Source organism: Bombus vancouverensis, chromosome 11 (assembly GCF_051014615.1).
Source record: "Bombus vancouverensis nearcticus chromosome 11, iyBomVanc1_principal, whole genome shotgun sequence".
Classification (NCBI taxonomy): domain Eukaryota; kingdom Metazoa; phylum Arthropoda; class Insecta; order Hymenoptera; family Apidae; genus Bombus; species Bombus vancouverensis.
Window position 1 is genome coordinate 6891391 of NC_134921.1, and position 27252 is coordinate 6918642.

Genomic DNA, 27252 nt, shown 5'->3' on the forward strand with positions numbered 1-27252 from the left:
TCTTGAATATTTAACAAATATTAATAACATTAGTTATACGAAAAACTGATACTATTCCTTTCTTACAAAATATCATCTATTTTCAAAAAATTCATATATCATTTACTCAATTACTTTGTATCCCTTTAAGACGTTAAATAAAAGTTACATAAAATCATGCAAATTGTCATACGTTTTACCATGTGATCGTCAATTATTAATATGAATTTCTTTCATTCTCATGTTTAAAACCGTATGGAAACAAATGATATCTAGTTGAAAATTAACTGAATAATGGAAGAATATTAAAATTAACAATCACAAAAACTGACAATTGAAAAAAGGAAAGTTTGGAAAATATCAATGAAGAATGGAAAAAGAAAATATAAAAGAAGAGTAAAAGAGATGACGAAAGGATCTTCTAAAGTATCTACATAAAATTCTCAATGAGTGTCAACTAATCTCTACCAAATTTTCTTTTATGACCATAGCAAGACACAATGAAAAGAGACTTGAAAGGACGATTGTCTGTAGTGTACCTGCGTGAATAGCTTGTTGTAGCCAGAATTGTGTTGATTGTATCCGATCATCGCCGGAAGCCAACGCCGTCGTCGCCAGGGCCGTTGTTCGAGTGGCTTTATCCACCTTCGCCGGGCCCTTCGACTCTGTTATGGCCCAGTTTCGTTCTCTGAACCGGCTCTGTGGCACGACGTTGATCCGCTAAGCTCTCGCTTAGCACACGCTACCGCATTGCGTCTTTTTCTCCTCTGCTCTGTTCGTTCTTTCAACCAATGGAACAAACTTAGCAATAGACTCTGCCCCGTTGGTAAAAGTTTAACGTGGGATTTTCGCGGCGTTGCTACGCCATGCTGGCCGGCGCGAAGGCCGTGCAGCCAGTGGAACTTCACCTCAGGCGCTCTTCCACGACTTTTTCCGCTTCCGTTTGCAAGCCATCCAAACGCCAGTCGCGTTTCTACTCACAGCTTTCCAGCTTCATCGCACCTCGAATCGCACCTGGTGCTTCGACTTTCGCGTCCATCGCGGATTTCTCCGCGAGACGAGATCGCTTCTCGATGATCCTCTCCTCGTGTTCAGCTTCGAACACGCTGTCGACAAGGAGATTCTTTGTTCAATGTGACAAGCTTCGAGATTTTGGCGGATGAACGCAGACACGATACTGATACGATGGTGGTTCGAAATTTCTACATTTATCAAATTTCGAGGGGAATTGTATTAATTGTATTATTGAATATATTGGAAATTATATTATTCGATATGTTATTTGATCTTCTTGCAGTTGTTTAACATTTCTCTATTGAATATTTCAAATATTATATTCTAGATGGTTTACATTTTCTGGGCTCGCTTTATTTTACTACCATTATCAAATCTCAAAGGAAACGTTATTGGATTCAAAATTTTAGAATACAGATATTCCCTTATGGTAGTATAAAGTTTAACGTACGATCAAGTGTAGTCCGAATGGGTCAAGTGTATTATGTTCCACGTGGTTTGAGTCTTCTAGACAAAGTCTATTTTATTTTGCTCTGTTACTTTCACTAAATCAAAGAGGAGATTATCGGATTCAAAATTTCCAAATATATGTCCTCTTATCGAAATCCTCTAAAATCTAACTAATCCACTTTTACCAGTATGTAATAACATATAACCTCGCTCATCTATATAATCCATTATATACTTCCAAAAAAGAGAAGATAGCGGAAGAAAAGCTTCAGAACAAATATACGTCACAGTCTTCTAAATTTTGACAAAAACCCTCGCATAATTCATGATATTTCCTAAGTATCCTTTCTTTCCATTCTCTCTCTCTCTCTCTTTCTCTCTTTCTCTCTAGATACTCTAAGACTTTTTATTCTCCTACATATTATACTTAAAGAACGGTCAAGGAGAGTTACAAGAAAGGCCTTTTTCGGATCTAAGCAACCACCACCATAACTCTATTCCTTCTCCTCTAATGGTTTCGCGACGAATCGTCTGGTAGAGATTGACACCGGTTGGTCGGTGCCAGACTGGCGGTCGTTTCATCGCTGTCACAAAATATGCTGGTATAATTGCTCTTAAGAGGAGGATCTTAACGAGGGGAGACCGTGAGCTTCGTCTTTGGCTCCGAGACCTCGCCTAACGACTGCTCGTCCGTTAATTACATCGTAGCAATTAAAGTAACGACGGTTGGAGATCGCGTTGTTGTCCGTGGACGTGGATGCCTGCAACATCCTCGACACGGTCGATTTGATCGGTCGCGAAGTCTGGTCACGTAACATGGAAACTACTGGGCCATCTCGTATCATCTATATATACAATGGGGTACGTTACGAATGATTTTAAAACCAACGAAAACTATGACAATTGCTGCGAATAAGGTCAAAATACTACAACCAACGAAGATGTCATAACGAACGTGACAAAGTATTATTCATTGCGTTATTAGTTTAGTTGACTCATTTATTTATTCATTATTTGTAGCAGGAAATATAATTCTTTTAATTATTTTGCTATATAATTTTAATTATTAGTGAGCAAAATACTCGCAACCGATTATCCTTGAATACATATATATTACGTATTTTTATGTATGCTAGAACGAACTGATGCTACAATGAACAAAGTTTTAGAAGGAATTAGTTCATTGTAGCATAGCCCATTGTATATAGCCGAGGTTTATTTCATCGTTTGTTCATGAACGCCTTTAATCGATCCATTTTGATCACATAGTCGAAGTTCAAAACGTTCACCGTGGCCCTGTTGCTTGACTGCGGATTTTTATCCATTTGCGTGTTATCCCAAGAAAAAATCCGGTAAGTAGATTTTTATCAATCTTCTCGCTTCAATATTGCTTTATAACATTGTTCTTTGATATGACACAATCAAAGGTAAACAAATTTTGCTAGGATCAAAGATGATACTTTCTAAAACTACTTGTCAGGTTAAAAAAGTTTTGTCGTTCAGATCGCGACTATTCAGTCAGATACTAATTAAAATTTCGTTGATATAGATTGAGATAAAAGAAGTAAATTATACAAATGAATTTTATAAATTACAGGTCAACCGATTATTTAATTTCTATGCAAAATTCTAAAATTGAGCGCTTGAAGTCAATAACCTACGACTCGTCACTCGTCGGTTCACTAATATTATTAGTTAATAAATTATCGTGCAAGAGAGTCTTGGTTCGAACTAGATTGAAACATCGTTCAGACGATACGACGCTTATGTAAATCGACGGTGTGCAAAGACCTTGTTACGTGTTTAATAGCTGAGACCGAAGGATCGAGCTGGTAAGGCTTCGATTATGGGTGGTCACGATGAAAGATCGTTAAGAGGATTCCAGACTTATGGTCAAAGAATGGATTATACACGTGATGTTATGGAACAAGGAGCAAATTCCTTCGCGGAATTTCCAAATTTCGGGAAAGCTAAATGAGACGTGAAAATAGAAATTACATTAATATCATAGAAAACGTTTCTCGAGCAACGAACGAAGCAACGTCACGCAATTCCCTCGATCATTCTGGATAATTAATTAGCGAGGTATTCTCTATCTACGTCGTAGGCTTGGAAATCCGTCAGCGGAGGATCGAGGACGTTACGATTTAAAAAAAAAAAGACTCGACTGTCTGGAATTATCAGAGAGGGAGGGCAATCGATTTCGTTGACCCCTTTGTTACAGTGTACCGTGTCGAGTGCGCTATCCTTTTGTAAACAGTGGACGATTATTCAGCGAGAAGCAACGATTCACGATTATCGAGATAACACCCTCTGTATATCATCGCGCGATTATTACTCGTGGCGTTAAGAAGATTCCGAGGGACACGTCGAAAGAAACCCTCGTTCGCGAATAATGGCAGTGTCCTTTGAAGAATAATAGGATGTCCTTATCCAGCCAAGTGTCCTCTTTGTCTTCCTCCGAACAACGACGCGTAATTTGCTCAAAGAGCGTCGACGATAAGCACCATAAAAAGGGAGGAATAAAAACGAAGAAAAAAAGAAAAGACGCTTGAAAAACAAGGGAGAAAGGCGAACACAGAGAAAAAGAGAGACAGAGAGGGAGAGAATGTAGACTATCCAAGTAGCGATGTAGACGTTTCATCGCTTCAAAGACACTCGAGAGAGACGAGACGGGTTGCGAATCCACGAAAACTCGAACGGGGGTCTATGAAAGCGGAGGACGCTCTCGGAAGCGGGTCAACGACATCGTGGAGTGGCGAGTTCATGTTCATTCGATCGACTCGGCCCGCCGCGAAGCGTTATCAACATTTATCGTAAAAGCCTGCTGCCTGCGTTCATCCTTAGCCCGGTTTTCCTCCCGTCTGACCAGTGACTGGACGAATCTCCTTCCACGCGTTCTACGTTACTCAACGGTGTATACCTGCGTTCGATCGTCTCGCGCGGAAGTAGATAAGGAAAACAAATATCAACAGCTTGGAAACGTCGAAAAGTGGCCGGGGTCGCGTGCGTGGTCCGCCGAGCCTCCCGGCACTACGCGTGTTCCCTTCGTGGAGTAGAACAGGAAGCACGTCGAGATGAAACAAATTGAAATTCCTCGATCACCTTCCAGTGGAACGATGCAACGTGGATCGTTGAAATTCTTCTGCTTTTTTCTTTTTTTTTTTTATTTTTTATTCGAACACACTGAACTTGCGAATGCGATATCGGTGTCGTTTCGAAATGGCACACGCGCGACTTGACGATGATGGGGGGACGACGTTTCTTCGCGTACTGACACTACGTGCTGTACGTCCCCGCGAACTCGAATCGCGTTCCTGCCTGGGTTAGTTGATACATCGGCCTAAGGGTTTGCCGACTCACCCGCTCTGTGGCGCCACCGAGGAAGCCGGACGACACCCCCGTAACTATATCGATCCACAACCCCTCCTCCGTCCCGATCCTTGCCACCCATTGCGACCCACACGACAACGCCAGGCCACTGCACCCTGAAGGCAACGTGTCCTATCAAACTGTACGAATACACGCGTTCTTGAATACATTTATGTGAGTGTGTGTATGCGTATACACGCTTACTAGGCGCTTGGTAACGTGTATGCGCCGAGGACGATCGGAGTCGAATCGCGAAACCACGAGACGTCTTCGCCGCCGCTCTGCGGTCAAAGGTTCCTCCGACCGAAAGTGTGTCATTCGGATGAATCGAATATTTAGCCGATAAGTTTGCCGGGTCAAAGAAGACCGGTCCAGAATAGAAACCAGCTTTCCGCGTTACGAAGGGCAGAGATGTTGCGTTTGTTGATTTCATAGCATAGATTTTTCTGCGTGTGGAGAATAGACGTTTTTTTCAGAGATTGTGGAGTATGCGTCTTGAATTGGAATTTAGATTGGACGATTTTGTTCTTTTTGAGGAATATATCGGTAGATCTGTGTTTGGATGTAGGTTGTTCGTTGATTCGATAGCAGATTTTTTTTTAGAATGCAAAGTAGGGATTGTTTTTTTGGATTAGGATTTACCGTGGAATTTCTCTTCCTCTTTCTTTAGAGAATTGATAAGTTTCTGATTGGATACACAATAGTTGGTTCGTTGATTGGACAGCGAATCTTTCTAGAGGCAAAGTAAAACATAGTAGAATATGTATATATCGATTGATTGGAATGATTGCGTACACGTTGGATTGGAATTTACCTTTCCTTTTTATTTAGGAAATTTATAAGTGTGTTTCTAAAAATTTGCTTATTAATTTATTGAACAGGCATCGTTTGCAACGCTTTGCATTGTTTATCTCGATTTATCTTGGTTTATCTTTTCTGTAGGAAATTCATAAATATGTTTAAATATAATTCATTCATTTTGTAATAAATATTTAAAAATAAGCGTAAATTAATCGTCTCGGAATATTTTCCTTTTTCCTAAGAACAAGATAATTTGATTTGTATTTGAATATAATTACGTTACAAATACTAGACAAACTGAAGAATTTGATGAATTACCCTGACAACGAGAGGGGAGTGGAAATCAATCGACTAATTGAATTTCTGACATTAATGATCGATGACAAGCTCGGTATTCCAACAAACAAGATTGAATCTACAAGGATTTTGAACCGGATTTTCCGTGTTAATATGACGGAATTGTCAGGGAATCCAATTTATCAACAAAACCCTATGACTCGTATCAACGAGACCTTTTTTTCGCGTGAGTTACAGGTTGATTCAGGAACTGGGTCAAACCTGCTATACATTGTACACGTCGTTCTTTCACCTTTGAATCTTTCTTCCGGAATCGTCGGGGCTATTACGAAAAAGCTTCTTCCCTTTAAAGTTTCCTGTTTTACAGACACACAGTACCGAAAGGCTATTATTACGTAAATGTCGCGACGAAGAGCGTCTTGTTTCGAGTAAAGAAACAACGTCTGCCCTTCTTTCTTAATTAGACGAACATAATTAAGAGATAAGATTCCAGAGTGGCACGAGTTCAAAGTTAGACGTAATTGTCTGTTTCGTGTGGCAACCGCAAACTGATCAAATCGAAGCATCCTTGAATTGAAGATTTATACAGCTTTACTCGTTCTATATTATCGTGTTCGATATTTCGACTAGAAAGTGGTAGACATACACACGTTTGATCGGTTATATGCAAGGAATGAAGACATATCTAATTTGCAAATGATGCAAAACAGACATTGCAGAAGGCTGATTTGGCAAACTTGGCGACCAAGAGGACACTCGTCCGACGAAGGACGTCGCAGCTATTTCAGTAGAAAGGCGGCATTAGAGCATCCTGTCATTTAAAGTAGAATTTTAAGAATAGATCGGTTACACAAGGCACACTTATGAAAATAATCTTATTACACTCTTAGTACGTTCCGTCGAATTCATTTTTTCTTATCTTATATCGACCACGTCGATACCATTATTGGCACTGATACACACTTTGAATTAGAATTTGCATTGAAATTCCAATGCCTTACCACAGCAGCCAACAACTTGCACATTCACAATTTTTATATAAAAGGGGCGATATTTAATCTCATTCCTTTCTTCCATTTTCATTTTAACTCTTTCGAGTTTAACAAGATTATACATGTCCTCCCTATCTACCCTCCTCAAAGTAACGTTTAGAAAGACTGTTAAATTGTAATAATTTTTCTGATATCGCTGAAACCTATTGGAACGTAATTCCATAATAAATGGAACTACATACATTTCCATTCCAAGCATTATACTCGACCAAATACCTTTCCTCAAATTAGAGTGGATTATGTGCCATCGTTATAAACCACACTATGCGATATATTCTATTTCAAAAATTACCATTAATATATTCCCTTCCTCAGATTTGAATCAATTACAGACCAAATCGCTATATCTATTACTATAGTCATGAAAAATGCCTCGAAATATTATCTCTGTGTTAGACATTAGCTGTTTCACCAGAATTCTTACGTCCCTCAATTTACTAATTTATTCGATATCCGCAAAAATAGTCGAATTGAGAAGACTGGATCGATAATTCGAAGCAAGTAGAACGTCACACTCTACTTGCAATTCCTCCGATACAAATTGGGAGTTAGTAAAAAAATACAACAGCTCGTTAGTCTAGTTTCGTTTACCTTCCTTCTGCCAAAGGGCTTGTAGTGTTCCCGTCTAGCTGGTCGTCGAAGATGCGCCATTTTCCGGTTGCGCGGATCGCAGGAAACTCGCAAAAGGGCGGAGAACTCGCGTGTACCACGTACTTTCGTCGATACAAAGAAGGCTGAACAATCGGATGAACGAAATCCGTTTACACGATCGCCTGCGTGGATCAGTTTTCGTCAGCTTCGCGAGTCCATCGACTTCCGGCACGAAGTACGTCGGGTCCTGGTTCTAAACCGCATTTATCACGGGCCGGCTGTCAGTTGCTTTTCACTTCACACGCATGTACACGCCAGACTGTTATTCAGTTTTTGTCGTTGATTGCGAGGGATGCATCGGAATTCGATTTTCTTCGATTTTTACGATTCTTTCAACGGCAAGTGGTTAGTTTCAAGGAACGAGAAACGATTGTTTGCAAGGTATGGGATTCAAGAATAGAAACGATTAACAGGCTTGTTCGAGAGATCTTTGGATCAATGCCGAACGCTAAACGCGATTGCTCGTGACGTGTTTGGGGGTATATCGAACGCATAAATCTCTGGCCTTAACCTTGACTTTTCAAGTCGAACTTTTAGGTTTTAAAAAGGGGGAGTGGGAATGGAATATTGAAATGTATATCGGGAGTTAAAAATTAATTGGCAACTATATATGTTATTGTAAGAGAGATGTTATGTGGGAGTGATATAAATTATTCTTGAATCATTTACAATTATATATTATGCATAGGTGCGTACAGAATGTTTCATCGGTTAATAACATTTATGATATTTTGCTCTGTCGTCATCAAGCCAATTATCAACTGGACCAATGAAGAGAGACCAATGAAAATTCCTATAAATTATGTATATTTAATGTTACGAAGGTTTATAAGACTAATATGAAAATTTTGTTATTGATTGTCGTGAAAAATCGTAATAATCCTGCGATTCTCTGATATGAATTTATGTTTGGAGAAAATTCAATGAAAATTTTTTGAGACGCAAAGAAACAGGAATGAAGATGGAAATTTAACCTTTTAAAGAAAGTTTCAGTCACAGGATTTTTTGAACTCATAAATGAAGAAGCAAATTTAAGAATTTAACGCTTCTGATGGACCTGGAATAATAAAGCTACGTAATCGTTCGTTCAATAAAAATTACTTTCATTCATTGTCTTTTACATATTTCGAAGAAGCCACACGCGGTCAGAGTTTTCTCTGAAAGAACATTTCACATGCACCGGCCTAATATTACAACTCACTACTACTGGCTAAACAAACGTAAGAGGACCTACCACTACCAGTTTAATGCATCCCACGCTCATTCATATCTCTCTACACCCAACTATCTCTGTTTTCCCAACAGAACCACAATTCTTCGTCCGTAGAAATCGATTCTCTAACACTTTACGTTACTCTGCTAACACACTGCGTGTCTCGACCACGTTAAAATCCACGTAGTCACGTGTGTCCGCCGAACGAGATGACTGAAGAAACACAACGGGGATACACGATTTCTTGGACGATTTACACGCGGTCAGAGGTTCGATTCACGAAACACGCATCCGCGTCCTTTCTTCATCCGTGTCTCGAACAAGTAAAATGGACAGACACTGATCGGTGAGAACTGGGTGTACGGAGACGAAAGGCCGGTACGCTCGAACGTGTGCTACTGGTGCGACGAGTAGCTTTTGGAACGCATCACGACCTCCTCCGCTATAAATAAAACGGTGGCCGCCACACCGAAAACTCTGCCAGCCAGCCGGAGAGTGCTCGAGCCGTCGTAATTTTCCTCGTTCAACGAAGGAACATGGGGAAGAGGAATACCAGCCGGTTAGAGGTAATTCCTAGAGACCGCGGAATGTGAGTCAGCCCGTTGGCTTTTGAGCCGATACTCCTCGATAACATTCCATGATTTAGGACGTGCATCCCCATTCCCAAACATCCGAACACTTACTGAACAAATTCGTGAAACGATTAGAAAATTGAGAAGAGTATAAAAATCACTACATAGCTTGGACCATGGATTGGACTGCGGAATTTTTGTAAATTCATATTTTCGTGAACATAACAAATAAATAACGAATAAAGAAATACCGATAAATTCTCGATTATCTTATCTGATAATCGAACAAGAACTGGTATTTTCCTACTGTAGAACAATAAATAATATTCTCTATATCTTTATAGTTCTTAGGAACAAGAACATAAAATTCTAATCTATTAATCGTTTCTATATAGTCCAGTTAATTATCGTACTTTGTATGAGATTAATAAGTATCCCAACACTCGTGAATCACTGACCGTGCTTTCTGAAGGGAAACCGGAAACGAAATCTTTCTTATATATCAACAAAAGTTCCATCAACTATAGAAGAAAATATAGAAGTCTGAAAGGTTCTAATTGCGAGGGTGACTGGTGAAAAAGATTGTTGCCGAAGATTGGAAAAGTCAGCTTGCTGGTAATGTTATAGGGAGACTTGGGTTTGATGAGTCAGGTAACATCGGCTATAAACGAGTATTGTAATCGATAAGTAGGTCTGGGTTGTGTCTAGGTTGAATCGGCCAGCGTGCTACTAAAATTTGTCAAAGCTGAACAGACCAACGCCAAGGCAAATAATCCCTACGATATTGTTGTTTTTGACGTGAAAATCGATGAAACCGGCTTGTAGTTTCGTGTCACCATCCTATTTATTCCCACAGACGCATAAATCATTTTGTTTTTTCATTCAGAAATTCTGGCGATTCTCAAGTTTCGCTCGTCTCGAGACTTTCACGTCATGAGATTCTTACGTGAGAATCGTTCTTAAATCTACAGGAAAAGAACAAAAATATCTGTAACATTATATGATTATTAGCTTCTATAACTGAAGAGCTGTTATACAAAAGCACAAAAAAATACTCTAGAATTTGTAATCTAGTTCAATTTAGCATATCCCAATTTTCTTTAACAAAATATTCATCATACTACACAATTACTATAATTTGGCCTTGTGTGTTTAAATTATTACTAAGTATGTAAGCTGAGGAAATCCATGCGACTGAAGCCTGATCAAATCATTCTCCGTTCCCATTTTCGACCATTGAATTACCATTAAGTCACCTAAATTAAATATTTCAAGATAAAAATTCAAAATATTTAACAATTACGAAACGAGGTGTAACAAATGAGAAATGAAATAATCCAATGTAACAATAAAAAATTAGAGGAGGAAGATTCGAGATTGCGCTCGCAGCGCAAGAAGTTTTTAAACTGATTTCCCTTCCGGCGAAAGATATTAAACCAGGAAGGAAGGATATTTTTCCAGGATTTAGAGTTACGCGCGACATTAAATTGAAATTCTTCGCGCTGCAAGGTCTAATTACTAGTGTTTTAATCAGACACGGGGAATGCAGATTCAGCGGCTCACTGTCAACGCTCGCTTTTCCGCCAGCTTGTCAAGAATTTAACTAGGTCAGCTTTTTGTTTTGCCGCTGGGGTCAAGACGCGACTTCAGTGATTTTTCTAATCGTCGTTAATCCTTTCTCCTTTCTTTTTCTTATCCAGCTGAATGAAAGTACAATCTAGTATAACCTAACACTGTTTTCAACGGAATCGAAACACTTCTCTTCTCTGCTCAGATTTTTGGCGAAACGTCTGATAGTGATAAAACGCCGGAGGGTAAATAAGGGAACTGAATTATTTAAATAAGGATTCTTCGACCTCAAATGCCAAACCTTAAAGTGTAGACGAGCCACACGATGGCGCCTTAAAGTTTTTGTGCCAATAGACGTCAGTAACCTTTGGCACTGTGCGTGGCTTGTTTCTGAAAAAAAAATTCCTTTACATGACGAACCGCTATCCGTCAAATGGAACTTCAATGTCGAATCACTTTACAACATTCGAAATAAAATTTTATGCGAAGTTGAAAAGTGAAAATGTCTATTCTGATCGCGAAAATTATCGCAGTAGTATTAATGATTATTTCAATAAATTTCTCTTGTTTGGTTTCTTATGATTCATGTAATCTATGCTTGAAGACTGATTGTCGAACGTATTTATTTCGATAATAACGTTTGGTCAGAGACGCGAGAAAAATCGATCTTCAGTTTCCTTAAGAAGGTAACTAGAGATTCGTTGGAATGGAGGCGCCTCGTACAATGCGTAGCCGCCGCTTGTGGTCGACTAAGCAAACTAAGAACTACGAATGTTCCTATTTCCCGCCGAAAGAATATCGGCGATATAGAATCCTCTTTTACCGACCTACGATAAAGCAAGTATAACATAAAGTATTATGGAAAACTGAACAGACCGTCAGATGACTCGAAGCAGCAGAACGACGTCTACAATGTCGACAGAGTTTTATTATACATTTTTATATTAATATTCTAGAACACTTTTCTTTCACTCCCTCTCTTGAAGGCTTGACAATTATAACGCAGAATCCATAAACTATAGAATTAAGAGACTGTAAGATGAACAAATTATAACTGAAACTCAAACAGCCACATATCTGTGTTTTTCATTTCAAAATTGCTGTTATTATTCCGCGAGAACTGAATGGTATATTGTTCAACGAATCTTTGCTTTGCCAGAAAAGAATCTGAAAAACCTATTAGCGGGATTGCTATCAAGCCGGAGGCTCTTTGAATAATCGCCTCTCTCTATTGTCATCGAACGGGAGCGTCTCCCTCTGTGTCGAAAGAATCAATGCTTAAATGTACAACCACCGAAACTCGTTACTTCTCTACCGAATGAATTCACAGCATTTTTGAGCGGTGCTTACCAAAACGTTTGTCGTTTTAATTATTCACTAGTTCCTCGACATCTTCACTCCCATTTCCATAGTAATTACAACTGCTAACTTCTTCTTTGTACTGGACGTTTTTCATGGACTATCTGTTCATCGAATCTTCACCGTTTTCTACGAATCGCTTCAAGTGGATGGGTTCTTATCTTCTGAATCATCTTGGACACTGGGATAAAGTTTTTTGAATGGACAGTTGAAAATTGAACTTAGAAGATAAATGAGGAAAAATGATGAAAAAAATATCTAATTTGCAACGTTTTAAAGAACAAAAATATCTAATTGGAAAATTCATATTGTTTCAAATGTACTAAAGGTAAACTTCAAATTATCTTCAAAAGACAAAATGTATTAAAAATGTACTAAATGCAAACTCCAAATTAACTTCAAAGGACGGTCAATTAAAAATTAAACTTATGTACCAAATGATAATAACGTACCACATATCAAGAATATTTAACAGAAAAGTTCGTTCCATTGCAAATATTATTTACTCCTCCACTACACTATTCCAAATGTCAACAATATCGAACAATAAAACTAATAATATTCCAAACTCTAAAAGTAGCTATTCAACAAATTCCTAGTATCACAAACATTAAACCTGACTGTAAAGACTAAGCCACCAATTTAAGCACTAGAGATACCTAAATATCTCCCCTAATATTTAAAAAATAGAGTACTTAACTAAAAAATTCATACAATCCTGAATACAAAATATCAATATACCAAACCAAGAAATCGATACAACTCCAAATGTTAAAAATACCTACATTCCTATTTAACATGGATGATAAAATTTCAAAGACAAAGTGTTTAAAAAGCCAAACTAAAAAGCTTCTTACCGCCCTAAATAAACAACCAGCGAACAAACATCTACACAGTCAGCTTTTAAACGGTGGACCCTCAACCCCAGAAACATGAAACTCTCTCCCTTAATCATTCAGTACCGCAAATGCCAACGTTCTTCCGCAAAACACTCGTGTTTCTCTTTTATTTACATCGAGGTTCTCCTGCATTCGTCGGAATGCGGTCTATGTATCATTCTAAATTTCATTTCCAAGCGAAACAGCGTGCACCCGCACCTGTATACGCTTTAGCTCGCGGTTGCATCATCACGTCGCTTCGTCTCCGGAAATGTAGGCCGCTTCTATCCATCGTGTTGAGCGAAGAGGCGCGGATTTAGCATCTCTAGCCATTACCACTTCTGCCCCTCCCCCCTACTGGTACCCTTTCAGGCCGGTTCGTTCTGTCGAGAGAGCACGAGCCGATCCTGTCGATGCTTTTCCAGAGGCACGCGAGACACGCGAGACGATTCCGTGACACGGATCGCAGCTGCGACGCTGCACCGGCGGCAATAAACGAAGGTCGAGCCGTAAATTGTTCTCGATTGCGACGAATTAGCGGACGATCGCTATCGCGAGGCCTAAAATTATTTTCTTCGAGAGGCGAGTGCGCGATAATCGCGACAAACGAGTGTTACTCGCGTAATCGCTCTTCTAATACCAACTCCGTTCCCTCTATTAAATTAGGCTCTCCCAATGCAATTAAGAAATTAAAAGTTCGGTAATTTCGGTTGCGCTGACGCAAATGCCACTTGACTCATGGAGAATAGGTAACGGACATCTCTTTCCATTTACTGGCATAAGTACATATGCATATTTTACGGAGGATACATAAAATGATTTGGAGTACTTTGGAGTATCGTATTTTGGATCCAATATCGCTTATAAAGTGAGACGTTTTGATACAAATACGATTTGCAACACGGTGGTGAATTTGCAATAGGTGATAACTCCTCCTATTTGTCGATGGTAGTTTGTATTGGACGAAGAGTGCATGCAATGGCACTGTGGAGTACTTTTCTGGGTATAATAGTTTTTATAAAACGAGTTGTTCCGGTAGGGATGCAATCTGCAATGTGAAAATACTAATGGGTAGTTCTTCTGTAGACTTGCAGCGTTTGATAGTGTGCGCAAGATGATGCGTTTGAAGCACTTTGAAGTGTTATTTGCAGTAGGGTCTTTTCCGTATAGAATAGTTTTTGTAGTACGAATTGCTCTGACAGAAATGCTATTTGAGGCATGAAGGACAGATGACAAATAGTTCGTTCTATACCTGAAGTGCTAAATACAGAATACATGCAGAGTGGAAAGTTTGAAGTACCTTAGAATTTTTTATAATGTATTGTATAGAATATAGAATACATTTCCAAGCGACTTAATACTTCTTTCGTACTTGGATAATCAACTAGAGGTTACATGAGATGGAATGTTTCCATTACTTTATAGCAGATTACATACGATTCCTATCGTACAGAATAGATCGTTAATGGGAGGAACATCGTATAACGCACAACGTCCCGCTTATTGCAGAGTTTGATATAATTAGAGTGTTCTATGCGGAACGTTCTATATACACTCCATATAGTAGCCTATATAGCGTGCTCTATATAGCTCTATATAACTGTATACACGGTGTCTTGTACAAATTGCTCTGTACAGGGTGGCCTAAATACATGGTACCCTGTATCCCGAATACACACTGGTATATATCTGGCATGCTTTATATTCCAAATGCAAAATTTCCCGTGTCCAAAATATTTTCATTTAAAACGATGGCTCGATCGTTCTTCTCTTTTATGCCACGAAAGTTTCGTCCAGATTGAAATACACCGACTCACGAAGATATTCGTATCGTCGAATGTGAATATTAATATAATCGGTAAAATTTCAAACAAACGTAGAATAAATATGTTGTACCTTTCGTATGACAGACATTTTCAGATTGGTTTCAGATTTTATTAATATAACCACACGATAGTCGTATCTCATTATAATATCAATGAAACTTCAAAAAAGTTTCGTATAACACTCATAACATATTCATAAAAGTCTTCTGTGCTATATGTTTGAATACATTCATGAGCCTGTGTACGTTATCTATCTCTCTTGTGCTAAAGATCTTTATATAACATAGAGTGTATTCACTATTTAGAAGTGTCAGATAATTTTCAGAACCCGGAAATTCTAATTGTATTCCGGCCGTGTCAATTTACTCGTGCGGCCACGATCCTCTCGAGTTACCAGGTTCGAAGAACAACAGCAAACTTTACTGTTTTCGGCTGGCAGCGATAAACAGGGTCCTCGTAGTAGGTTTTAGTTCCCTGAACGGACAGTCGACAGACGGCAGATGGCAAGCACCTGACAGAGTTCCCTTTCGAAAGGTCCCTTTCCCTAAAAACCCAACTCTCTGTATCTCGATAAGATCTCTCGAAAATCTTCCAATTTTATATTACCATCGTTCGATAATAATTCCACAGAGAAATGAAACGTCGCGTCGCGTACATGGTTTGTTACTCGCCCTTGAACCGACAACGAAGACGACGGGACGGAGAATCATATGAAGGCGAATTAGATCCAATCGAATGATTAAGGACGACAGGCGACTGTTCGAGGTAGACCCGATTACCTCGAAATAGCGTAACTTGGATGAAAAATATACATTCCTGTTCAGAAATATTAGGACGGGCATAAACTTGAAAAATCATTACGAGAGTTGTTAAAACTTATTAATGACTAATTTATATTTGTATAGAAGAACAGAACTAGAGTAGAAATTGAGCAAAGATTTCTTCATCCGCCAAATGTTACAATGAGAGTACTCTGTTTTAGATATTGTAGATATTTCTGCATGTTATAAATATTCTATGTATTTTAGAATTTTCAAATTTCCAATAAATTCATGGTACAACTATGAAATTAGCAGAAGCTTCTAGAACAATAATTTACCAACTAATATTATTAATAAATTGACAAGTTACGGCTTCTAAATAGATGTGGCGGATCGGTATCAATAGGACGTCGACAGGTCGAGGCATCAACGCGGCGCAACACCTCCCGGGCGATCCGCGGGTACCAACCGCCAACACCAGAGGGCTACGACGACAACGAGTCTGTTTATTTCGCTAGCGGTCGAATATACGGGCGAATGATACAAATACCGCACCTAGCGAGACTCCCTCTCTACGTCTAAGGCAGGGATTACCGAACATAGCCTTACCGACGAGTCCACCGGTAGTCCCGGGACGAAACGCAAAACTCTCTTTTTATCCGCCACATAGTTATCAACTTGCTTCTATAAATTTACAGTTTTGTATCGAATAGGATAATCAGGCGAATCGTAACTAGTAAAATTTCATTATAAAATTTAACGTAATTTGTAACTTTCGTTGTTGTAATGTCATGAAGAAAATTTTGTGACGTATCAGTTGCATAAAACAATGTGCTAATATTATTTATGAATGGGAGTGTACATAGAATCGATATTATTGTAAAATAGGCGAAACACTCGTTTCTATGGGAAACATACCTAATAGGCGAGAACGATTTATTAAAACATCGTCGCGTTGGAACAATACAAATTGCGAGAATTATCACCAATTATTCCAGACCTGATAATTCTACGGTCGAATAATTATACGGGCTCGCTGAACGCTGCTCATTATCCCTGTCATCTTCAGGCGAGTCTGTACAATGAATATGACCCACTATAATAATTATACGCGTCTCGCGAGGATCCTAATTTTGTGGGTCACTGGCGATCTTTCTCTCTCTCTCTCTCTCTCTCTCTCTCTCTCCCTCTCCCCCTCTCTTTTAAGTTGTTCGTTGTTCCGTGTTCGTGGTGTCAGCGTGGCGGTGAATAGCGTAACGCTGGATCAAGAAAGGTGGGAGACAGCCCGATAATTACGCTGGTCGTTGCTCTAGGCGCACGACATGCTTCGCTATTAAGCAACCAACTATATATAGTACCACTCATAATTATTCGAACGATTTATATTTTACTTCACGTTTATCACGGATATAAAATAAATATTCAAATGCAATATAAAAGCTAAATAAGGGTTCCTTTCCAATATTAACACATACGATTCTTTAGTGGAATAATGGATATTGTTTTTGATCAATTATCGATTATATCGATCCTCTATTTCGTCTCTAGACTTCGTTTAAATTATTCAAATACTCCATTGGTTGTTGATACTGTTTTGAATAATAGATCGCAGATTTTTATGCAAATATTTTTATGAGCAAAACCGAAGAAGTACAAAGATCTATTTTCCTCATTAAATATCGTAACGAGTATTTTATTTCAGGTGCTTTGTACATTTTTGCGTATCGCGTACATTCTATTCATCTTTGTAAATTTAAATTTCTCTAATTACGAACGATAATGTATTTACATACATGACGTTACAAGTTGGCCAAAGTCGGAATAATCAGAAATAGCAAAGCATATCGGCTATGTAAAATTCTAAAAATACCGTAAGTCGATCGAAAGATTTTCTGTGCCTAACAATCTGGCCCCAGCTCGTTATTCACTTTCATCGCCGGCATAGATTCCTTGTAGTTACCTACTTTCGTCCGTGATTTCGTTCAAAGAAATCGTTCCGGTGTTTTATGCAAATTCCGAGATCGGTAAGATCCTTTCTGTTCCTAGTATTCTACAAGAATTACACGCGGTGCCGGTTCGTTAAACGAAGGGCTGGTAGTTCGTGAAATCGGCCAGTAGATTCCTGAGACGCCTGGAAACTCTTTTATTGCGCCGACTTTGTACGAAATTTCGTCGTTTCGTAGAATTTTACGATCCACCACCGCCGCAAAACGAGGATGAGAGTCTCGATCTGTACACCCATCTACTCGGACGAATTACATAAAAATCCCCTTCGACCGACTGCTGGCCAGAGTTTTTATCGCAATTTCATAAAAGCGTATCCCCGAAAAATTTTATTATACCGTTTATTTTTCTGGGTAGGAAACACGACCAATGCGCGCTGGCAGTTAAGAAACGGTCTTAGGATAATCCTGTCGTACGTTTTACAGCTCGCACTTACACGATCCTGTTGCACACCCACCGTCGATTATACGCCAGTGTGTAAGTGCGTGTATGCCTCTATACCGTCCAGCTTTCTCTTTTTATAGCCTTCTAAGCATCGTGCCCGCCTCCGAAGCCTCAACACTAACCAACAAACCGTATACGATCGTTGCATGGACACACGTTGCATACGTGGGTGTAACGTGACCACCGTTCAATCTAAGTGTACGTCGGTGTGCCGGAGGAACCACGGAGGCGGATGGAGATTCATCGAGGTACCATTTTTGTACGAAGCGAGAACCTTCGTGTTGTATCGGAGGAAACTCGAAAACTCAATCTTTTTTCTTTTCCCACCGTCTACATGGATTATTCACCCGGGTATAATAATGGTTGTGTGGATATTCAATTTTTAAGCAAGATTAATTACGGTGTACGGTGGAGGAAGACACGTAGGATGGTATTCATATAGCGGAGTTGGAGATACGGCTAAACCTTTAATACTCTGTGGAACTGGATTCGACACTTTCTTTCTTTTTATTGTTTTTAATTTGTTAGATGTGAAATATTCCTTTGAATCTTATTGAAATCTGTTAACGTAGATATCGTTAATATTGGCTGATATAAAATAATATAAATCATTGTTAATAGCATAAATTATTGAAGATTGGGAAGCGTGAAAATATTAAGTCTATTTGGAAATTTCGTCATCAGATTTTAAATATAGCACATGTACAACTTTACTTGAAGATTTTCATAAATCACAGACAGATAAAATATGGCGTATATTTTATTACGTATAAGACAAACTGGCAGAATATTTTAGTTACAAGAATGAAAGATTCAACAACGATGAAGCAAACAAATTGTCAAAACAGATGAAACGTCAGGAAGGCTGCTTAATTGACATTTCTGTCAATTGACTTTTTTCCTTATAAAAAAGGAAGAGGAATAAAACTTATCGATCCGCTTAATATATTCAAATCGCGGGTAATTTTTAAAATTACCTAGCTAAGCAACGAAATAAAATGCTATTTCAACCGTAAACAACTAATATTATAATAAATTAAGAAATATCATTTCAACAATTCGTCATGAGATTCGTGGACGAGCGAGTGTCCACGAACTTGGAGAACCACGTTGGTCGCCAGTTGCTGTGTGTTTATTGCAATAGGCCGACGCGGTCGGAACTTTTTATGACCGTTTAATGTCCAAGGTAACACGAGGAGTTATTCGGTTCGCGGCGCTCCTCCCTTTCTCCCGGGGAGGAACACGAGGACGACGAACGGACGAACGTGTGGAACACGGTGATCTTTCTCTCCGTCGCGCCGCGGTCCAGAGACGCCCCTCGCATTTAGGCTCCTCTAATCACTGCCGGACTCCGAGGAATATCGCGTCGAGATTGCAGTTTCTCATGCAAATGGAGCGACAGATAAGCGAAGCAAGTGGCCGAAAGTGCTGGTACAAACATTAACGAGGCAATATTTTTCCGCGGTGCCTTGCGAATTCTCTCGTGATCTCCCGATCGCTTCTTCACGGCCGTGCAACACTTATTTTCTGCATTTAAACCGATTTATCGTCGCCATTATATCCGAGACACGATTTATCGGTAAACGTTCGATCTTATGGATTTGCTCTTTCAATTTCTCGAATTTAAATTAAACGTTGATTGTTTCTGCTTTTCGTTTTAACGTTCTTCAGAGAAATTTTCTACGTTTAATCTTGTTGATAATGTAGTTGATACACGCGATCGATCCACTTAATGGTCAGGATGACATGGATAAAGTAACGATTACTGTTCGTTCAAGTGACCACAGGATGGGATCGAGCAGGATTAATTAATTGAACGTGTGACCTTCCATAAATTGAACAGAAGGACTGAAATCACTATAGACGGAAATTCAAACGTGGTCGCTAGCGAAAAAACGCTCGATACCTCTCGAATAACTGGAATCAGCCCTGCACTCGTTACTATAACACGATTGGCACGAGTACTCAGACACGCGCGTGCCGCACAAATTACTCCGCTCGTTCGCTGTTTACAGTCATTGGCACGTAAATGCGGCGCACGCAGACGCGTTTGCACGCGCCTGCACGATCATCGCGTAGCTTGCCGGCGAGAAAGAAAATCACTAAATAAGATCATCGTCGAACACTGCGATTACGCAATCTTGCTCCGTATAATCTTAATATTCGTAAAACGTACGATGTTATAATTTCATTAACTTTTTCTTAATTCTCTCTCCTCTTGAGAATTTGTATTTTTTTCCAATTTTACTGATTAAAGTTTGAATCTCTTGCTCCGTGGGGCATTAATATTCGTAGAATCTACAAAGTTAGAAGTTTATTAATTCTCCTTTTCCTCCTTTGAGAATTGTTATTTCTTTTCGATTTTATGGTTGAAAGTTTGAATCCCTTGCTTCGTAAAATTTCAATAGTCGTAAAGATCATGAAATTGTAATCTCATTAACTTATTCCTAGTATTTCCTTCTCTTTCCAAAGCTTCTCCTTCTACTTCTTTCAACTTCACGAATGAAGTTTAAATATTTTGCTCTGTGTAATTTTAATATTCGTAGGAATATTCGTGAAGTGATGCCGGTTATAATTTTATTAACGTTTCCTGCCACCTTGAGATTTTTTATATATTTAAGTTTTATGGATTAAAGCTGAAACCTCTTTTGAATAGAAGGAAAGACATCGAGGACTGTGACAACGCTCGATGTAATTGATTCCACCGAGCTGTTTACGACTAACCAGTTTAATGTCTCAAGTATGGCCTTGTTGACTATTCCGTACACACCAATTCATAGTGTTTTATGAGTCATTTCGTTTCGTTCTATACGTAAGAATCGTACATGCGAGGGTTTGTGTTACGTCGTAAATATTTCAGTAAAAAATTCTTTCGATACTGAATATTTTTGTATTTTGAATATATTTTAATGGAAAAGTCGATCGATAAAGGAATACCATATAGGCACAGGATGTTTCATGGTGTCGAGAAATTTATAGAGACGAAACCGAACACGATGAAAGAAACTGAATTAACAGCAGAGTACTCGATTCAGTAAATTAATTGCTCTCACAGAAACCTTGCCCTCAGCTTAATTAGGTCCATGTTTTTTAATACACATAGCGGACATGACTAACAAAACAAGATTCGTCCACATCTTCTATTTCGTTTGATTGTAGAAACCCGTTGCAAGCCAATCTCGTATTTCCCAGTGATCATACTTTGATCGTATTTCTTTCTCATTGTTTGTCAGCCAACATGATCCTTTATTTAAAAAAAAAAAAAAAAAGCGGAAGTCGTTAAATCGTCAAAAGCGTGTTTTTCTCTTTTGAGAGATAAAAAGTATCGGCGTGACGCAGTATAACGTAAAAATCAAATTTCGTCGGATCCAAACGAGGAAGCGAATTACACACGTACGAGGAGTAAAGGCAAGCGAGATGTTGAAAAAAAAGAGAAGAACAAAGCGATAAATCAAGCAGTCGTTCATTAATGTGCAAATGTGATGGTCGTCGAAAAAAGATGTGGCCGGAGAACGAAGTGCGCGAACGAGCCCTTCGACTTTTCCTTTCCGATTCTTAGAAGCGGCAATTAAGATCGGAGCAATTCCATCGACGACAAGCTGCGCGCAACCGCGTATTTTTCTTTTGCGCTATTAACGAGCTTCTTGCAAGAATAATAATTTAATCGGTCGCCGACGAGAGTGTCTGTCTTTTTGCAAACAAACACACACGTACATGCGTAAAAGAACGGAATCGCGCGGCCAACACAAACGTAACACAACCGACAACGTGTTTGTCCAGTTATCATTATGCGCAACCTAATTACCGGCCAATGGTTTCATGGAACGCCGACCGAAATCCAATTGACGAGATGTCCACGCGATTGCCGATTCACCGACGAATTAAACGCCCGCTGCTGTCGTTCCTCTGGAACATTTACATATTTAATGCCAAGGACTTGTCGTGAGTTATACCCGAAATGTGGGCGTTACCCGCGGCCACGCTTATTTTCTTTGAAAAGTAATCGCTTTTGATGGAGAGCTGCGTCGACGTGAAAATTATCGAGTCTCGTTATCGTAGAACGCGCGCTCCACTCACCTCCTCTCTTTTTCTCTGTATGTACTCGCCAACTCCTAGTAAATCGCATGGAATTAACTCTCGTTAATTCAAAGTTCGTTAAGGTTGGAAAATTGAAAAGCCACAAAGGCAGCGGAGAAATTTTAGGCAAATCAACCCTCTGTGAGCAAACTGGACCTTTCACGTTCCAGTCTAATCCTTCCGATGTTTCAAAAAATCTGGAAAAATTCTAGTACACTTTGTTAATATCGCTACGGTATTGTACAAACGTACGAAACCTTCTTTAATAAGAATAAATATTTAGAGGAAGGAATTGAAGAGGGTGGAATCTTGCTGGAGTTGTCAGCGACTTTTATCAGAACTTAATTCTTCTACTAAATAGTCTGAAAAGTTTCCAGAATATTTAGCGATGTCTGTTTAGCAATATTAGCATGTTAAGCGAGACCTTTTTACAACAAAAGTTTGAAACATTTTCCAACGAAGATAAAGATTCGAAGAGGTTATGGAAGCTAATAAATAAATTAATCAATCGCTTAATTTGCTTACAAGATTCTATAGATACTTGAAATAACATCCAGAATAATATAGAAGTCTGTTCGTTTTAACGACGACGTTTAAATGTCTTGATTTGCGTACATCGTTTCAAATAAGCGTATACGCGATGGCATTAGCAATGACTCCAGCAAAGTCATCCTACTATCAAGAATGACGACGCGTTTTATCAATCCTATTTACAAAATCGACGAACACTTCCACTCTATCGCACATCAACGGAGGTAGTTTTCATCGATTCGGAAATCGCTTCATTCGTCCACCTACGATCAACATAATAATCGTAATTCTGTTCCATCAACGAAATCGTCGACCATTTGCTAATAAAATATCTCCACCTTCGAAATTTTTCTTACTACGTATTACCGTATATTGCCAATCGTAAAATCGAGGGAACAAGTATGTACATATATTCCGAAAAATTCGCTTAAAAAGTCGTTTCCTCGCATATCGATAAAGTTATTTCTCGATTACGAAGCTACGAGTTTCTCTTGAAATTCCTCGATATCTACTTATACAGGTTTTCATTTTCGTTGCTCATAAAACATTCACTAAGCTACGTTTTCGAAAATATATTAAGTTGTTAAAGAAGTTCATGGTATTTCTAACATATTCGATCATACTTTGAATATGGCTACCTGATGAATATTCTAAGCTTTACGAAATATGTACTTTTAGCAAGTGTGTAATTTTATATATATTTCCATACATGTTTACTAATGGATCTGTTTAATATTACCAATACAATTATGTCTCGTAATATTGCTAATGAAATTTCGAAATGTTTCCTATAATATACATAATTAGAGCGAGATTATTTATGCAAATTCATACTTTTATGAATATAATTTGAAGAATGGATCCTAGATAAACATTTACCTTAGCTTTACCTACTAAATATCATTACAAATACGTTCACATATTTTTCCAATTTTATATGCAATTATATTATGTGCAATTCGTGCGTTTATGAACCTGCAAATTTAGAAAAACTGCATAAAAGTGTACACAATATACTGATAATAATATTTTATTATAATCTAATCTAATAATTCTAATATATTTATAAAAGGTGTCTGCAAGTGTTTGAATGTTTTCATGAATCTGTATAGTTGAGTCGTGCAAGTGGCTGCAGGTAATTCTATAAAAGTGCAATATCTCCAAATTTTTCCTCAATTTCTTAATGAAGAAGGATGCATCCTTTCTACGTGGAAATATCGCGAGTACAGATAGTTTTGCACCGATTAAACTTACGATTTACAGTCCCTATGTGCGACTCTGCCAGTCGGGACGATAATAAACCTATAGCCGCGATAAAGATAAACAGCTATCTCGTGACAGAAGCGTAAACTTGTACGAGGCAAATATATCAGGTAACGATATGCTTTTTAAGGTGGCCATTATTTTCCAACTAGTTAACAACTTTCTGCTGAAAGCGGGGGTATCGATTATCGCGCGCCATAAATATCGTAACGATTTCACAGAGCCCTAGATGCCCGCATATCGCGAACGATCGGGTTCTCCGCAAAACGAAACAGGTCCTGGGCTTTGACGTTGGCGCGTATCCAAACCACCACATAGCCACACCATAAGAGCACGTGGGTGTTTTAAAGGCACCTCTGCGCGTTCCACGCGCGCGCGAACGCGAATCGACTTTCACGAAACGAATCGGCCGCGAGTCACGTTGACAGTGTGTAAGTAAACGCCCGGCACACCGTACATGGAAACCCGTTTGCACGTTGTTTCCTGCTTGCACGGTTCACCGTGTCGCCCTTAAATAACGCAATTAAAACGTTCCTTCACGCGGCAGAATCGCGGAGGAATCACTTACGTCCGGCTTTATCTTCGACGGATGAAAAAGTCCACGGGTAAGACTGGTTCCATTACCGAGGCCCTGGACAGCCACGAAATTAACTTTAACGCGCGAGAAACCTCGCCAATGAGGGATCAGCGGTCGCCATGGGGTTCCGTGGTGTTACACAGGGCTCCGTAAGACGTGGTAATTAACTGGAAATATTCGTTCGTACGGGAACAACGTTTCTGTATGCTGATTGTTTAGTAGAATATTATGAGAAATGTTGTATTCTTACTGTTTGGTGATCGTTGAATGTATGTAATTTCGTATGAGAATTGCTAGCATACGAGTGTACTATTACATAAGAAATTTTTGGACCTGGCAAAATAACGGATCTAAAAAAGATAAGTGCTTGTATAATTATCAAAAACTTGTATAATTATCGTCTCTTATTGAGACAGAACACATGAACGTATATATGTACCACTTTGTATTTATTATACTAGCTTAATTCTAATCATCAACGTAAAAATCTAACACAAATTATTGCACGTCATCTATAATCCAACATCTAGTTCAGAGCTAACCACCACCGTTTTCAATATTTTATTCATTCTATTATTAGTTTTACGTTATTTTTTTCTATATTTCTATAAAACACGTGACATTTAAACCTAAAAGACCTTACGCGTTATTCGCGTTAAATTTTAATGAGCGACGTAATTATATTCGGTCGGTGTTACCGCAACAGTTTCGGGACTTTAGTGAAAGCCGAGAACAACTTGAACAATCTTTTCACAGACGTCACGCGTTGCCACGAACACAAGCCGGTAATTCGCTCCCCGTTTATAGAACCATTCGTACTTACGTCTACCGTCAAGTATTTTTCATAATTCAATGCTCGATAACATACTGACATTTATGCCGATCGAAAGTTCTCTTCTTTATCGCGTAAAATCTATACATAGATAACGCCCTCGATGTCCTTGCTAATTTACATCCTTAAACTACCAAGAAAAAAGAAACGCGTGCCAATTATTCGTTAAATACAAGAAAGGCAATAAATCGAATAGCGTCTCTCCGAGTAACACGTACTAAGGTTTTAACGAGCGACAAAAGTCATCCGCGTAGAGGGCGCTGCTAATCGTTTTTACCGTGTACCAAGGAGTTTCATAAAACAGGCGCTTCCTTTAAGCTAGTGTTTTATTATTGGCTCAAGGTATTTAGACGTCAACGTGAGAAAGAAGAAAGATCAACAGTGGTAGGTGTGTACGTGCGTGTACTGTAGAAACACGCTGTGGTGAGCGTGAAGTCGGTATAATAAATTCACCGAAAGGTTCACTAAAGTAGCGCGGGTGCGGTGAATCCGTAGAACGGAGTCGCTGGCGAGTTTTAATGGTCACAGCGCGAGAGAAAGCGAGTCAGAATTATCGTGGCCGGTAGCGCGTGGTATTTCGCCTCATTGGAATTGGCTCGTGTGGTTTATCCTTTCCTAGGCGGTGGAAGGCGGCTTGTAAAGAGCCGCGTCGACCTCTCGCGACGGAATTGTAAGAACTCGCGCTCGCTTCTTGCTCGTTTGCGGAGATACGATTTATGGTGCGACAAACCGTGGCTGCGCTAGCCGTCCGAATGACAAAATATATCGCGTGGATCGCGTAACGATGATAATTACACGGAAACTCGATGTTTCATGCAACACGCGTGAACGACGTCGCAACCGGTGCACGCGCCGACATTTTTCCATGATTTATTTCACTTTTTCTGATATCTAATCCTTCTAACGAAGCACTTGGTTCGTTGAATGGCGTGACAAACTTTCTAACCGGAGCAGACACGATTCGGTAAGATCGCTTGGTAGATCGGAAACGGCGATGGCGTTCGTCGATGAACAAGGAGTAACGAAGAAAAGGTACATCGTTTAAAGAGTCGAGTCATCTCCGGAGAGTTGACCTTGATCTTGAGAGACAAGGAGAGAAGAGGAGAGGCTATAAGAAAGAGGGAACGGTAAGGTGCACCACGAGGGCCAGAAATAAAGGCGGCAGTTAAGGCGCGTTTCATCGCCTTCTTATTTTTGGCATTCGCGCGAATTCAAGGGGGACGTGCTAAAAATTCAATCCCACTGCTAAGAGTAACTCGTGTGTCACGAGGCTGACGTGAATGCATTCGACAATGGCACTTGAAACTTTACCATCGCTCCTTAGGCCTGGCGTGTTGTTCGTGCCGAAGAAATTATTTCCAATCATCCTGCTACCGTTCGAAATTTCTACACTATGGTAATGGGAACAGTTGAAGAAAAAGTAGTCCAATTCTTGCATATTATGCACGAAATCTCTAACAGAATTTGTCAACGTATGATTCATCGCGTTCTAATTCAATTCATCAACTGAGAACTACGGCTTGCTTTTGTGAAACACTATCAATTTCAAACCGAGCAACAGCGATTCTACATCATCAAGAATATTAAAAAGAAACTTCCAAATGTTCCTCATAAAGTATATCAACAGATCATTCACTGTAAGAACCTTAATTTTATTCCACGGCCCAAATACGGTGTTTTTGTCGAACATTACGACTTTTGAATCAAACACTGCCACTTCTAAATGATTC

General features: G+C 39.2%; 1 protein-coding gene across 19 annotated transcripts in view; it reads right to left on the reverse strand.

The window, feature by feature from the left end:
* Positions 1-27252, reverse strand: part of Ca-beta (Calcium channel protein beta subunit) — a 97235-nt gene that overhangs the window by 22883 nt on the left and 47100 nt on the right. The window contains exons 1-2 of one of the 19 annotated variants that reach the window (XM_076622608.1): positions 8851-9246; positions 7557-7875 (exon numbers count right to left, since the gene is read on the reverse strand). The exons of 10 other annotated variants lie outside the window; for them this stretch is intronic. In XM_076622608.1, coding sequence (XP_076478723.1) covers positions 7557-7616 — 60 coding nt within the window. In that variant the 5' untranslated portion in view covers positions 7617-7875; positions 8851-9246. Of the gene's footprint in view, positions 1-518; positions 1086-4366; positions 4738-7556; positions 9247-27252 lie in introns of those variants that run through there. 8 more of the 19 variants (XM_076622607.1, XM_076622605.1, XM_076622604.1 and 5 more) reach the window with 8 other exon arrangements.